Genomic DNA, 16,424 nt, shown 5'->3' with positions numbered 1-16,424 from the left:
CCCGCTACCTCGGCCATGGCCGCGGCGCGCCTGGCTCCTGGCAGGGGGCGCGCTCCGGCCCGCCTGACTGACTGAGGCTCCCCCTGTGCCCCGGCGTCCTGGGCGCGGGCTGGGCTGGGCTGGGCTGGGCGCGGCGGGACGGGACGGGACGGCCGGCCTCGCTGCTCGCTCCCCGTCCGGCTGCCCGCCGCCTCGCCTCCGAGCTGCCGAGGGGAGCCCGGCGCGGCGGGGGAGGGGAGGGGGAGGGGAGGGGAAGGTCCGCGCTTGGCCGCGCTTTCCCCGCCCCGGAAACACATTCCTCCCCGCTGCCGTCAAGCCCGGGCGGGGGAGGCGCTCTCCGGCGCGGCGGGACCGGCGGGGAGGGCACGGCTCTCCATGCCTGAGGCGGGGCTCGTCCCCTGCCTGTCCTGCGCCCCCTGCGTGGCGGCTGCCAGCGCCTTATTTGGTGGGTTTCGTTAGCGCCCCGGCTGCCTGACCCCGCTCCGCAGCCCCCGGCGCGCCCGCGGTTCGGGCAGCGGGGACCCGGCTGCCCGCGCCGCCCTCGGCGCTGCCCGACAGGCTGCTCGTCCCCGGCGCTTCCTGCCGGGGCTGCGCCGTGCCCCGGCCCCTGCGCTGCGTGGGGGCAGCGGGGCGGCTGGGGGGCGGTGGGCCGCTCGGCCCTCCCGGTGGCAACGGTGTCCAAAAGCGGTGGAAGCCGGTCAATGATGGACGAGCTTGGCACGGCGCTGACACCGGCCGAGGTAGAAAGTGGAACTCCTTAAGTCCCTTGGCAGGAGCCTGCTGCTCTTCGGCGACGGCCCTTAGCGTTTTTCAGGGCTTCTAAAAGTAGGTTTTTGGACGACCTGTTGTTAAAAAAAAACCCAACCAAAACAAAACCACATAAAATGTGGCATTGGACACTGTTTTGGAGGTAAGAAGTGATGGAAATGCAAGCTACGGGCTCACAGCCGTAGAAGCTGTGCCGTTCTGCGTGACCACTGCCGCCGCTGTCAGTTCTCATTCTGGTACGATTAAGCTGCAAACTGATAATAAGTTTTATCGCTTTTCCCCTGCTTTGTTTCTAGCTGCACTTTAAAATGAAAAATCAACAACGTTTCTGCCTTCCTGGTGCACAGGCTGTGATTCAGCCCTGTGCTCCATTTGGGCAGTGCGGTTGTTTGGGATCTAGTCTATTAACAGAGCTGCCTTAGCAGAAGCTTATAATTCTGGTACAACTCTCAACTGTAAAACTTCTAGTGGTGTTAGAAAATAAGATGGAAATGATAGACGGCTGCTCCAAGCAGCTTCATCAGAAGCAAGCACTGGGGAAATGAAGTGGAAGAGAAATAACTTTGATGATTAGAGGTGAGGAAGCCAGAGACCATATGTTTCAACAGGTAGATTAGTATAGAATACTAATACTGCCAGGAACAGGGAAAGAAGCTGCCATAAACCCAGAGTTTTAAAACGGTGGAAATGTATGCCATGCAAAATAAAAGCAAATGCTGGAGGGATAGTGATCTGCCAAAAATGTAAGAAATCGAAGTACTGGGGGAGAAAAATTACTTTTAGCCAAGGTGTTCTTCTCTGTTTCCTTATTGCTGGGGGAAAAAAGCACGTTTTGCCAGAATACGCAAACAGTGAGCAGAAGTCCATTATGGTGTACTGCAAACAAGTGGTGGCAAAAATGTGCCTCAGACTGCTGGGGCTATGAGGAGTACTACCCAATGCTCAGCTCAGACATCTGTGTGTCAAGTTGCCAGTTGCTGGCTGTGCCTTGTGATAGGAAATTGGCAGGAAAAAAATCTCCCAAATGGCTGAAAAAAAATCTCGGAATTATTTGGCTGCTTTCTGGACTCCTTTGGAGAACACAGATGTGTATGAATGCCATTTGTTATTTTCCAACACTTCTGAAGTACTAAAGATGTCAGCAAAAAGTGCTAGAGGTGTCTGAGCCAGCAGACACAATTGCAGATGATGTAAAAATATTTAATGTAGCATCTCCATATTGCAGTATGCATGACATCTGGGAGAGTGAGTGAACATTTTGTATGGAAGGGCTAAAGAAAAGACTTTCATGGCTTGAGCGGGCAGCTACGAAGCATGTGGGTCACTGAGTTTGAGTACCGTTTCTGGGAGTCCACATTCTTGCATCTTACAGAAAATAGGTGAGAAAGTGTGACACTGGAGGCAGGAGTGTGGTTTGATACTGCTGGATTTGCTTTTGTGTTTTGTATTGCTTTTTTTTTTTCTTCCCCCCCCCTGTGATTTTGAGAGATTGTGGTCCTTGTTATAGGATTTGGATATAAGTTCTCAACTCTGTCTTCTCCAAGTACTTGCATGTGTCAAGCCCATATAGGAACTGGAAAATATCAAATTATAATACTTGAGTTAGTTTAACTTAATTGTATTTAATTGACCTAATTACATTAAATGATCACATTTTTCCTGATTTTTTATGTGTATGTAATACTTTGTTATATTTAGAAGACAATACAGACTGTCATTTGGTAGTGATGTCTTTTGTTTTATATGTAACATATGCTCATTTTCTGTGAACAATGTAAGAAATAAGTTTCTGTGCTGTAGAATATACCATCACAGGGCAGCTGGCTAAGTGATGCCTGCAGATATTAGCAGAAATAGTGAAATACTTTGTTTTATGATTATTTGTGTATTGTATTATTGAAAAATTTAACACAAGTCATCAGAAACATAAATATTTAGTATTTCAGTTATTGCTTTAAAAGTGTTTACAGTATATTTGGCAAATTACTTAGTAGGTACAGCTGATTTCATTACATGACATTATCTTTTATACCTACTGGAGTTTTGCTTTAAAAGCCCCTTGAGATTGTGTTTTCATTCTCTCTAGCTATCTTTTATAAGCCATTGGCAAAAGAGGGGCCAGGTATCAAAGAGAATTGATTGGTGGAACACCAGTGGTGTGTAGGTCACAGTCTGAGAATCTTTGGCTCATTGTCAGTGAGTCATTTTATATATATATAATATAAATATATAATTAGCAGCATGACCAGGTTGTGTTGTGGAGGAATCAATCTGCAGCTACAGCTTGCCTTGCAGATACAGTTTTTATTACAACTTTTACAGAAACACCCAGGAATCCCAAACCAGGTTTTGGTGTGTCCGGTATTGCATGTGTCAAGAGGCCAGCTTTGTAAGTCAGGGGTGTTCAGCTGCAGCTCGAGGGCTGGGGGTGAGCATCCCTGCAGAAGGCAACTGTGCTGCGGTCCCTCCCGGTGCCTGGCTGGTGACCTCAGGGGTGAGCGGTCATCAGTGTCCCTCAGAGATCACTGCCTCCTACGAAACAGGAGCTGATTGCAGGAGAAGCTGCAGCAGCTCCTACCATGTTATCAGGGTGTTTCTTTGGCTGCAGTCTCCCAGTCGCCACGTGTTGCTGCCAAGCCACTGAGCTCTTGGTTACCAAAGTCCACACAGCCGGGGGGGCTGTCACCCTGTTACCCACCATCTCCAACTCCACTCTTGAAACTGGCAAAGGGTTTTAAGGGAGGTACTTTCTCCTTAATACTGGGGCCAGAGTGAGGACTGCCACGGTTTGCACATTAGCCCCCCATCAGAGCATCCTGCTGGGCAGCTTCATCACCTCACCACTCAGAAACACAATCTTTCCCCTTTACTTCTTCATATTGTACTAGATATCTCATCCGCCTCTGTCTCAGGAAGTGTTAATGTGTCTGTACTGCTATTTCCCAACACACTTTGTTGCTAAGAGTGGACTACTTTCCCCCCCTCTTTCTTCCCCTGCCTTTTCAAAATGCTCCTGCCCTACCTAAGATTTTTCTTTCCAGACTAAAGAAAACCAAATCATAAACCTGAGGTGAAAAATCATAGTCTAAATACAAAAGACAAATAAAAGGTGGGAGAGAAAATAGAAAGCCAAAATAATTTTCCTAAGGATAGCAACGGAGCCAGAAACAGAAGGCAGGTCTCCTGGGACTGCAGCAGCCCGCGGCCCCCTGGGCTGCACTGGCTGCCCGAGCGCGGGGTTTGCCTGGCCTGGCCCCAGAGCAGAGCAGCAGCTGCCACCGCCGTGTGGCTCCAGCAGTGGCTGTGCAGCTGCTGAGGGGCACAGCGGGCACCAAGGCCTCGCTGGCAGCTTGCTGGGCTCTGCCTTTGAGCATAGAGGATGAAGCAGATGTTACACATGGATGCAAGATTATTACAGAAAGTATTATTAGGACATAGGGTCACTTAGCACAGGAAGTGATGGTGCTAAACCGTTGTGGTAATTGCTTTTGATAACAGCCTCTGTTTGTCTCCTCTTCTCACAAACAGTGAGGAACACTTCTCATGGAAGCAGGCGGTGAGCAGACCTGGCAGCTTGTCAGCCACGTACCATGTGCCCATTATATGGAGTGGTACATTTACATCGCAGCAAGGTTCTCCTGCCCCACACAAGGACTGGAGTGAGTCACAGATACGTCCAGCCAGAATATGGCAATAGATTGTAGTCTGTGGGCAAAGGTTTGCTCTGCAAGATTGTCCACCTGCCAGGCATTGAATGACCTGCTATACTTGCCTCCTGTTCATGGGAGCAAGGTTAGGCACTTAGCTGCAATCAGCCTGAGACATTTAACACCTGGTTTATTATCAGCGCTTAGATCACTACTTTGTTCAGTCAACAGTCCTGTGTCTAGCATTAGCCTAAAAAGGTCAGAGTCCACCAAGCCTTTCCTTCAGCTCACTAGTGTTTAAAAAGCAACTTGTCCCTTTCAGGCTGTCAGGCAAGGAGAAAGGAGAGGTCAGCCAGAGGATGTGGACCTTCTGGGTGGACTGGCCCATGCCATCCATTCAGGGGCACTGAGAAATCTGTTAGGGTGAAGGGGGTGAAGCGCAGCTTTTGTTACAGCTGCACTGTGCCTTGTGGTCCTTCTGTCTTCCTCTGAATCTTTTTCTGCATTTACTTCACCTGCAAAGCTTCTCTGTCCTCTTTTTGTGCAATAGTTTGTGTAAGGTAAGCTGTTGCTGTTGTAGTTCCATGTTTACCCTGCTGCCATTAGCATACACATTCCTTCTTTGTCATGTGTTTCTTTCACAACTGTTTCGTGGGACTCCTATGTCACTGTCAAGATTGTTTGTTTTCTGCAGAAATTCTGTAAGATATTTTGACTCTCAGTAGGCGAGGCAGGAATCCTTTTTCATCCTTAGGCATGAAGAACAGGTTCCTCCTGTGTTCCCTAGTAAGGAAGTGAGCAGGAGTTAAGTGAGGAGAATAAAGTCTTTGAGGTTTATGTTCACAGGAAACCCTTATGATCACGATAACATAGGGCGGAGAACTCCTACACCAGCTCCTTACGTTGCTTGAACTAAAGCATGTTTTCTAGAGAACGTGATTAAAAAACTTCAGGCTTGAAGATATTTTACTGTTTAATTACCCAAGAAAAGATGCCTATGGAGCATTAGAAATATCTCCACAGGATGATAATTCTGAATGTACAATAACTTTCTGAGATTCAGCAGTTCTTACCATGTGCTGCTTTGATTCTGTGAGGCTCTGAGATCACATGCTTACATATTCCATCCCCTCCTTCTCAGGGGATTCCCACTGCTTAGACAAGAAGCTCATGCTCATTTGGGGGAAAAATGAATTCCACTGCCACCAAAGAAGTGTGCAAGGCGGGTTGTGAGAGCTTTCCTTTGCAGAACTCTTCTGCCCCCGTTTTACTGTGAAGGACATGCTGCAACATTTTAAGCTCAATACAGTCGTTATTACTGTATGAAATTACTGAAATTTAGACTTCTCTAGGGGAGAGGAGGGATAGGAATGAGAGAGGAGGATTTTAATATCATCTGCTCCAGAAAAAGTAGGAGAGGGGAACAACCAACTAGCAGTAAGAGTCTGTGTCGTGAGAACAGGGGTAAGGACAGATTTTATGTTCATTGGTGTATAGGGGAAAGAAGAGCTATGTGGAAACCACCATATCTTGGACAAGACTAGAAGGCAAGAAACAGGACAGAGTCTGAAGGAAATGATTCATCTGGGAAAGGAGATTTGGGCAAATAGAATCACTATTGTATAAGGTGGTTGGCCGTTCCAATAGAAAAAAAATGGCAAAAAAGGCAGAACAATGTTTTTATAATACTATTTCTGTCAATTAGAAGGGAGTCCTATACTGAGATAGTTCTGAAACCTCCAGTGTATCGTGCCCATTCCTACATACCTGGACTTACTCTCATGATCATGGTTCTTAACATTGTCTCACTGACTCATTTTTTTAATTTCCTAAAGTCATATCTAAAACACTGTGGCAGTGATGATGTTTGGATGAAGTTGCCTGCAATTTACAGCCAAAATCTCTCAGTTGCTCAATGATACCCATATATTGTCTTCTTTCTAGCAAAAGCATCATAACTTTTCTTATTCTGAAGAGGTTACATCTGGATGTTAATAGCAGTTGTGCTTAAGTGTTGATTTATCCCACTACCTTGTCGTGTAAGCAGAGGTTAATATAAAGCAATTCCAACTTTCTGTTGTGCTATTCACCCGGCTTTTCTGCCCTTCGTTATGACTCTGCCAGCACTTGCAGTATTTTGCAACAGTAAACTGTATAACTTGCAGGACTCAACAAGAGAAGAATTCAGTATCCCAGTCTGCAGGTACAGGCTCTTAAATGAAATACATCATTAATTAAATCCTAGATGTGAAACTACAGTAAAAAGTGTTGCAGTTCGCTAGTAACTTTGGCAGTAGGATATTCTAGCCACAGCTGACATTGTAACTGTTACAAAGTTCCATTCTTGGTGCAAGAAACCAGCAAGGAGCAAAAATGATGTTGTTGAACTAATAGAAAGATTGACAAGGAATTTTTAGAAAAGCTCAAAAAGAACAAGGTGGAACATCGCCAGGAGGTGAGTTTTTCAGTCTAGTTCATGTTAAAAAATATTTTGAAGTTACAATGAGTGTAATACACATGTAGGCTGTGCTGGATGTCCCATTGCTCAGGTGGTGGAAAGACATTTGGCTTTCAGCCTTCTGCTTCGCAGCTTACTCAGCATCTGTGGTATTTTCTGTAACCACATACTTGAATATTTGGCATTGCCTTTCTGTGTAGCTGAGATTTAGCTAAAATTAAACTGTCTTCCAACTAGTAAATGTGAATCTTAATTGCCTTTGCTTGGCTAGTACCTTTATCACAGAAAAAAACTTGTTCCCTAAAACCCCCTCCTTTTAAGCTTTTCTTTACGAAAACATCATGGAAGATTAACACTTTATTTTAAATTCAATCACTTTCTTTTACTATTTGTCAAATATCAAAGGAGAAATGTTTTACTGGTATAAATATTTATTTGTGCACTATAAAGCTATTTTCCAAAGAGTCTCCAAGAGCAGATCTGTTGTACTCAGGCCACTGGATTGTAAACTTGGCAAAGACCTAGGAGCAGATCTTTGCCTCTGCTGGTTTCCACAGCTCCACTGGACCCACAGCTATTGACAGTTTGACAAAGAACATCAGCTGATGATCCATCCTATGAGCAGACAGCACCAAACTTTTGTGGGATCTATCTCAGCCAGAGGCAGCTAATTAGTTTCTGGGCTGATATCAGTCAGTGGACAGAGTGATTCATACTGCCTGAAGATAAATGCCTGAAGAGTCTCATATCTCTCTCCATTGACTGTAATAATCAGTTTGTACTTGGCAGCTAACTTTTCATTGGCAATATTAAGTGCAACGAACCCTCCCTACCTTTTATTCCATAACTACAAATACTGGGACTCTTCTGAGTACTGGAAGAAGTGTGTGTGCGTGCCCAGTGTAAGCGCTTACAGGAGGTTGTGTGCTGTCTACTCAGTAGATTACAGACTGTTGGCCACGTCCTGAAGGTTTATAAACTTCTTACTCAGTTCTTACTCGGCAGTGCTTTCTGTGAAGCATTTCCACTTAGTCACTGGCTATTCAGAACGAATGATTGATCAGGAACATTCCTTTACTATAAATCAGTCTTATAATGTTTAAACACAAATATAACTTCTACCAGCCAAGATATTATAAATACTGGGAGCGGGAGGGACACAAACAGCTGGAAGCATTCCTTGTTTACTGAATCCATATTGCCGTAGTCTTCTTTGCACAGTCAGAGAATTGCTGTGCAGAAGGAACAGTTCACAAAGAGTTTAAAATTGTTTGACCTTAAGAGCACATGATTTGACTTTCATTTTATGCCTTGACTTCAGTCCCGTTTGGACTAAAAATAAAGAGACAAAAATGTTAAGTATGCTGGCATTTTATTTATTCCACTAATTTCATTGCTAGCTTATAGTAGAGAATGCCTTCCCACCAAATACTTCTTCCATATTTCAGAGACTTCTTTCATGCTGCTGAGAGTTGTATTTTCTGACTGTGACAGTGCCATAAAAGTACACTGAACTGACTCAGGCTGACTCATGGTTGGGGTAGATGATGCCTACAGCTCAGCTGATTCTGGATAGCAGCAGCACAGGTTATTTATACAAAATGTTTAAGACTCTCAAGTGACTTTAATTTTATACCAGGCAGCCCTTGGGTGTTTCTGTAACTAGTCCATTACACCTTGTCCTTTTTAGTGGAGCTAAAGTGAATACAAGTGGTGTATTATTTGTGTGCCCGCTTTTTTAATTTTTGTTGGGAGAAGACAGGACTGAAGTGAAAATGAAGGTTGTTGTTCTTGTTATCTGGATATTTTAATTTCAGTCATAGTCTTAGGAGCAGCCTTGACTTCCAAGTGCAAACAGGAACTTGATTCACCTGTGGGAAAAGGTCCAGACTTGCTTGTGTCACTTTACCTGCAACAGAAGGTTTGTCCTTTGCTCTGATTCAGTTGTTGGAGTAAAACCAAATGACACAGCACTGATAAATCCATATACCGAGCTTGTTGTATCACCTTACTTTCTTTTTCTTCCTGGACTTATTGTCTTAAGAGCACCGTGGTAATTCTGGAAATAGTTTTTTCCTGGAATACAGAAAAGTGAGCTAATTTAACAGAATCCTTTTTACTAGGTCATTTTTGTCATTTTGTCTTTTTGTATATTTTTTTTAATCACCTGGTAAAAGAAATGCTCAGTTATGAGATAATTACATAGTTTTGGCACTCAAAAATAGTTATTTGTTATAGTTTGACTCTGCAGTATTCTGAAATTTTATTTAGTCTTTTAATCACTGGAGGAGGAAATATGACGGATAGACTAATGCAAGAAGCAAAGTAGTGCTTAGGCACCAATTTAGACATAATTTATGTTGAGAAGGAAATCCCAGGACAGTTGTATTAGATGATCTGCTACATGACAGAGGAGGTTTCATCCACCACACTACGCAATATGCAGTTAATTTCATGTAGGAGTCCATTGACTGGCTTGTCACAGCATGTGGTATTTAAAGTTTAATATCCCAAGCTTATATCCAGTGATAATGTCCTCCCAATGGCAAAGAGCACTTTTCTGGTTGAGGAAGAAATGTGGATTCTTAAGTCTGGCTCCTTAAATTTTAGATGTCACCCCCTGTCAGCTTCCTTTCTTTCCAGTACTAGTAAATAAAAGACAAAATTTTCTAGTTTTAAATTTCTTGAAGTGAGGGAATAAAGGTAGAGTAATTATTGTGTAAGTGGAATCTAAACCTTGATCTTTTTATGTCTGTACATATAGGTACATGCTTATAGAAACATCTGTATGTGTGTACGTATATAATTTATAAAGATTTTCAAGTTTTCTGCTCTCGTGCTCTTCTAGGAAGCAACCAGTTTCTCTTCTGCATTAAAAAAAAGCTTGTTTTTCAAGCTGTATCAGTGGTAACTGTCTATATTTTCTGGTTTTATTATTGATCCAGAACATTTATATAACTCATCTAAATGAAACAGCTATTTAAAGGATTTCTTAAAACTTCATAGGCTAAACCTTATGGGCTAAATTCAGGACAAAAATAGTTCTTTTGATTTCTTTAGCAGTATTACAACATTCTCAGAGAAGAGTGACGTGTCTCATATCAGCATTTAAGTTCCTGTGTTTCATACCCCACTAGTGTTCCTGTTAGTTCTAGAAATAGGTAGGATTTGTCACACTGGATTTTGGATAGATAATTGCTTTAACTGATGCTACCGTTTGGCCCTCAGTTGCCATCACTACTCATGATTTTTCTAGCGAAAACATGAACCTTAATGGACACCTGAGTTTGTGAGAAACAAGTGAAGCCTGTTCTGCTGTTTGTATCCTTACAGTTTTTTTTGCTTTTTAAATGAGCTGTGGTAACATTTCAATTTGATATCAACATATACTGTCTAACTAAATTGTTCTTCCCTTCTCCCATGGGGTGTTTGGGCAGCAGCACGCAGCCTGTTTATGGTTGCTGCACCCTATTTCTGACAGTGTGAAGGATGATGCTGTGCTGCTGGCATAGCGCAGCGGTCCAGCGCTTATGCTGTTTTCCTCATATTAGCCCCCTGGTTTGAGTTATTCAGCGACGAAATGTCCCATGATGACTGCCAAAGCTTTTTGTTTCACAACCCTTTCTCTACTCCTAGTGCCTCGTGTCCCCACGCCAGGTCAGACTCCACACAAACCCTCGTCCCAGGCTGCCGGCTGTCAGCCTCGGTCTGTCCCTGGCTGCCCGAAGCATTGTGCTCCTGCTTGAGTGCTCTCCCAGCTGCTCAGCTACTGCAGTCTTTTTGGCTACCGGTGCAGATGGCCAAATCTTGTGTCTCGATGTCTCCTCTCATGCTGCCCCATCCCCTGTTCAACCTCTGGCTTTGGACAAGGCTTTCAGAGCACTGGACAGAAGCAGCTGGAACTAAAGCTCCCTAGTTCGAGATACATTCTTCTGTAAAAAATATTCCTCAGGCAACCAAAAATATTAATCTCTTGTCTCTTTCCACATTTGCTGGAAATCCCCTAAACACTATGGGGACACACATACGTATACCTGTTTCTAGTGACGGGATGAAAAATCTTTTGTGCTTCCATATTAAATGGGTCTCAAAAATGAACAAATAGTGCAGAAATATAATTTGACCATATAAAGTAGAAATATTGCATATATAGTATGTCTTAACAGACTACCATTGGTTTGAAATTATTGTGCAAACATGCAAATTGGGTAATCCAAAAGAAAAACCTAGCCGCCTGATATCTGTGGACTGCTTATTCTGCTATTCCACCATCCTTTGAAAATTATTTTTTTGAAAACACTTTTGCAGGCTGGCTGGCTCTTTTCCTGGAAAATAGCTTCTGAATAAATAATAGGGCTTGGTGGAAACTCCATGGAAATGGGGGGGTGTCAGAATCAGCTGTTTCCAGCTGTTGTCCTTCTCCACACCTTTAGTGGAACCACTGATTCTATTAAAGTGTAAATCCAGCAGTTTTCTCGCTGACAGACTTACAGATCTTTCCCTTCACATTTCTACTGTGCGAGGATTTTGATTAGGTCCTTTACAAGTCCATGAACTTTACCCAGAAGGGATGACTATCAGAAATTACCAGTTTGGTTGTAATAGTTTAGTAAACCCATTTAGTCTGAAGTCTTTGGCCTCATAGGCTGACTTAAATTACAATACTGAAAAGGGAAATTAGTCAAAATCAGGTATGGTTTTGGGTTTGCAAGATATCCTGAGCAGCTGTTTTTGCAAATGCTGGGCTCATTTTCTTCTGAGCTGCCAAATCTAGAGATCCCTGCGAGGTTTTGTGTCTTAGCCAAAGAATATTTTTGATATAATAGCAGTATAAAGAACAAAAATGGAAAATGCAGAGATTATAGAACAATTACATTTCATGTAAGGAAACTGATTTTTTTTCTAATACCTTAAATAACTATGTTGTGTTATATTTTGTTTTAAGTTTCTATTTTAATAGCACAGAACTAGCTTCTTATTTTTTTATGTTACTCACTTGTACAGACAGTGAAAGAAAACAGCACCCTAAAGGTCCTGGCAGAGACTTCTGAAGGTAGAAACTGTACAATAGGTGTGGTGTGCTTTTCCTCTGGGTAATAATTCTGCAAGGCAGGGCAGCATTGCTTTGTGTGGGATTGTCTCATTTTAACACTGAGTGGTTATGGTATTTTTTTCTACAAAAGGTTGCCAAAAGAGTTTAAAAATTGGATTTCATTAAAACAAGTCAGAATTCTTCACAACAAATAATTTGAAAAAAAGAGGTAACAAATTTTAAAAATTACAAAGAATTTAAAATACTTAACATTTAGTATACAGAGACACTAATCCAGAGTAGGGAAAAGCATGGCTGTCAGTAGGCTGTCCTCCTGTCTCTTGTTTTCCTGGGCAGGAAGAAAGGGAAAATGTTCCTCCCATAGTTTTCTTAAAATGGAATTAGTGCCAGCAGATCTGAACTCTAGTATTCATCACTGTACTAAACTGAGGCCAGTAGTGGAGAGATGCATCAACTGAGTTTACTGCAAATGATTAAAAAGAAGACTTTCCATTTGCAGTGCATCTACCTAAATAATAAAAAAAAAATGCCCCCCCCCCCCGGCCCCAGCTTAGTCTGAAAACATTTTGATAAGTGAGAGGTTGCTGGACCTGCCTGTCTCCCAGCTCAGAGCTGTACCTAACCACAGGGCTGTAAAGCTCTGCTGCCTCCGGTGTTGTCCAGCCCACATCCACTGGGCTTCCTCAGAAACCCTGGCTTTGGCAAAGGCCAGGCAAATAAAAGCTATTCCATATAGAATATTTGGAATTTCACATTCAACAATGCTGTTTTTTTGACAAAACTGGATTGCAGAAGTAATCTTCTAATTAGCTTTAGCTTAAATTGCTTTGCTTTTGCTATGGCACCAAACACAAAGATAGGACATCTTATCTTTCAATGTGACCTTGGGCTAATTTTAGCTTAAATAACGATTAGAATAGAGCTTGTAAGCAGAGTTTTGCTTTTCTGCCCCTTCATAAAAATTGTGATGCAGGTATTGGCTCGCAGAGCTTGCCAGCATCCTTTCCCTGTTGGCAGTAGGAGCTGGAATTGTGACCCTGGGCGACATGGCTCTGAAGCAGGACTTCTGGGGCAGTAGCAGTCTGTGCTTGCTCTGGTTCTTCCTGAGGCTATTGATCATTGCTGGAGACAAAGCAATAGATTAAGAGGCTGTGGTATAATCATTCTTACATTTTTTGGTGTACAAGGACAAAGCTCTGTTAAAGCATCTTCTGCTGTCGAGCAATAATATATTCCCTCTTCCTGCAGATTTTCTTCCAAATACATTTTCTGCTGCTTTACTAGGACATCAGCTGATTTTGCAGCCTTTGCCTCTGAGGATATTTGACAGATTTCTCTCTTCTGCCTTTTTTTGGTAAAATTTTTAGGTGCTTAATCTTTGTAACAGATTTCTGTCCCTCTGCTGAGTTTTTGTTACAATCTAGGTCAGAAAATTAAACAATCTAAATATGCAGACTTTGGCTGGAAATGGAGGAAGGAGGATTAATGTCTACAAGTATTCAAAGGGCACTGACTTCCACGAGGGAGAGGAATTTTCTAGGAGTATCCAAGAGCTTATACCAGAATCAAGAACAACTAAAATAGAGCAGAAATGTATTTTTGGACAAGTACAAGGAAAAAAATTTCCCAGGCATACTGCTTTGTAGGAGAGACTCCAGAAATAAACCCCTTGTGCCTCATCATTTACAGAGTCCTCTGGAATACTCCAGGTGGAAGCATCGAGTAGAGGGATGGAAAAGATGACCCAAGAGTCCTGACTGAGATTCTCTAAGAAGAAACAGATTTGTTATTGCTGTCATTTATGTGATGGCAATCTACAGACAAAAAATAAGATTAAAAGGAAGGCACCATGCATACCCTGAGAGAATTACAGCCTAAGGACCTGGTCCTGCAGCTGCATCTGTAGAGATGAACCCTGGAAACAGCATGATGGAAATCCAGAGCCTGGAGGTCTCTGCAAAGCTTAAGATCTGGCTGCAGATTAAGGCCTGCATGAAGAGAGCCAGCTTCAGCTTGTATCCACCAAGTGTGTAGGTAGCACAGTCCTGGGTGTTCGGGGAGTTTATCTGGAGCATTGGGAGACTTCACTGGAGATGGAAAACACCCGTCAGCTTCAACTGTCCCATTTGATGCCTTTGTCCTGTTCTAAACGGTGACAGAGATACTACCTTGCACACTTTTCTTTAAATACTGGTGAAAGAGAGAGGCAGGGAGCAGTTTTGAAGAGTGCTTACCAGCCCAGGATTCAGTACACAGGTTGCTAGTGCATGTTCAGACATCCTTATGTGCTGCTAGAACGGACTTGTCCGCCTGACTAACCTGATCTGTGAGTAGAGGAGAAACTGCCCTTCCCCTTAGTTTTTTTGAGTAACTTGCCTGAAAAAGGTTGGCTCTTGGAAATGTTTGTGGCTTGGCCTCCCATCCCAGTCCCTTTCTAGGAAAATGAGAAACCTTCTCAAACCGGATGATTACAGGACAGCGCAAAACAAGCCCCAAACCTATGTTTGCTGTCTTGTTATGGGTGTTATGTACAGAAGCTGTACAGAAAACTGCTTGGGGGCACATTACTTTAGTTTTGGACATTTACTTTCTCATATACAGACAGTCTGGGATTTCTATTTTTAAAAAATATAATTGGAATATCTCAACCCCATAACTTATTCAGGGAACATATTTGAAGTTATATGAAGTCTGCACTGTTGAGATGAAGATGTGAGATCAGTAGCAATTTCTGTCCTGCTTTCTAAGACAGTCTTACATGAATTGTGGTACAGCTAACTATTCCATTTTTTCATTGAGGGATCAGAAATACACACAGTGTTGGAGATGCAGCCACACCATAAAGCTACCTGTCTGTAAGATGTGAAATTGTGTCGTATGAAGCTTTCTTAAGACCTGCACTCACTGCTGTATTCCTTAGTTCCTCATTAAATTCGCCTTAGAACCTCTGCATACAGAGGGATAGTTTTTCTTATGTTTAGCTGCCAATATAGCATCAGTGTTTGGAGGATTTGTCTGCATCATATGACACTGCCAGCTCAGCCAGATTTTGGAGAAATTACATGTTTTAATTTTCTTACTAATAATGGATATTAAAGTGTTTTATTTTTTTCATTCCATGGACCAGTATTCAGAAATTATGGGAAGCAGCAGAGACTCCCTTTTGCTTCTACTTCACTGTTCACCACTCTACTAATTCTTTCCTTATTCACGTCCTTTCTTTTGTATACCCGTACACTTCAATGTATACCTGCCTTTTCTGTTTCCATACCTTCTCCTCTCTTTCTGTCATGCTTCCTGTTCTGTTTCTTCTTCCACACCATCTCCACACCATCTGTTCAGTTAAATGCATTCTCCCAGCCTGAGTGGAAAAATACTTTGAAAATCCTGAAGGAGGCTTCAGCAGGAAATGAGGGTGCAGAAACGAAGAGGAAGCTCTTACTCATGAAATGGTGTCGTGCTGGCGGCAAGAGGGGAAAAACAGTGCTGAAGGGAGAAAGAATGTGCATGCTTAAAATCCAGCCTAGTTTTTGCCTCACTGAACCGAGGACTTTGGCCTTAATCCATAATGTTAATGAACAGGAGAAACATAAACACCATAAAGCTAAGCTACACCAAGAAGGACATATCTAATATGCTTGTTTTTGAAAGACATCCAGAAGGAACCTTTGAACTGAAGTTTACTCCAGTAAACAAGACAAAAAAATGGGTTTTGAGAATGAATTGTGAGAGCAAATATTTCTGCTTAATTTTTACATTCCAGAAATAACTGATGATTTATGTGAGTTGTAGATACACAACCCTTTCTAAATTAGTGTAATTTTCATTTTAAAAAGGTACTGTATATCCCTCTTCTAAATCTTTAATAAATACTTTAAATAAGACTTATAACAGTTTTCCTGCTGGGCATGTACTCTTCTCCCTCCCAGCACTGAATTATTTTGTTCAGAATTATTTTGGATTTCATCACCAGCTACTCTGACTGTGCCTGTGTTTCAGTGACTGCTGAAACTAGTGTTAAATGGAAAATGATCTGAGCTGCCTTCCAACTGAAATTAGCTTGGTTACTGATAGCTCTGCAGCAATGGTCAAATGAAACATAGAATGGTTTGCAGGACACGCCTAGGAAGGCTCTGTGGTTAACTGGAGTTGGGCTCTGTGGTGTCATAGTTTTATGTTCCTTGTAATATCTGAAGTAGATGGGGAAGAGTTAGTTCATGCATATCAGCATATTAGCCAAAAATACGGCAGAAAATACAGTCGAGATGTATGTGGGGTTTCTTCGAGCCAACTTGCACTCGCCATTTAAGATATCATAGTCACTGTTACAAGCACTTCCTAAAATCAAGTTGTTGCAGACTACATCTATGAAATTGTTCTCATTTTTATAAGAAACAGTGCCTTTGTTTGTCAGATGTGATCTTTTCTTAGAACCCCTCTCTTCTATCGTCTAGACACTAATACCTGTTAGCTTGTATTAGCAGAGCAAATTTTCTCT

The 16,424-nt window shown here is 42.5% G+C and overlaps 1 protein-coding gene and 1 long non-coding RNA gene across 2 annotated transcripts in view; one reads left to right on the top strand and one right to left on the bottom strand.

Moving 5' to 3' along the window:
• Nucleotides 1-248, bottom strand: part of ITGB1 (integrin subunit beta 1) — a 44,982-nt gene extending 44,734 nt beyond the window's left edge. Inside the window, exon 1 of the mRNA XM_080384333.1 lies at nt 9-248. Coding sequence (XP_080240459.1) covers nt 9-17 — 9 coding nt within the window. The 5' untranslated portion in view covers nt 18-248. The remainder of the gene's footprint in view (nt 1-8) is intronic.
• Nucleotides 1-16,424, top strand: part of LOC308062609 — a 273,089-nt gene that overhangs the window by 205,957 nt on the left and 50,708 nt on the right. The window lies entirely within an intron of this gene.

The sequence above is a fragment of the Falco punctatus genome, assembly GCF_963210335.1.
Source record: "Falco punctatus genome assembly, chromosome: 4".
Classification (NCBI taxonomy): domain Eukaryota; kingdom Metazoa; phylum Chordata; class Aves; order Falconiformes; family Falconidae; genus Falco; species Falco punctatus.
The sequence above is the reverse complement of the archived record's forward strand: the minus strand, read 5'-3'. Positions and strand labels throughout refer to the sequence as shown.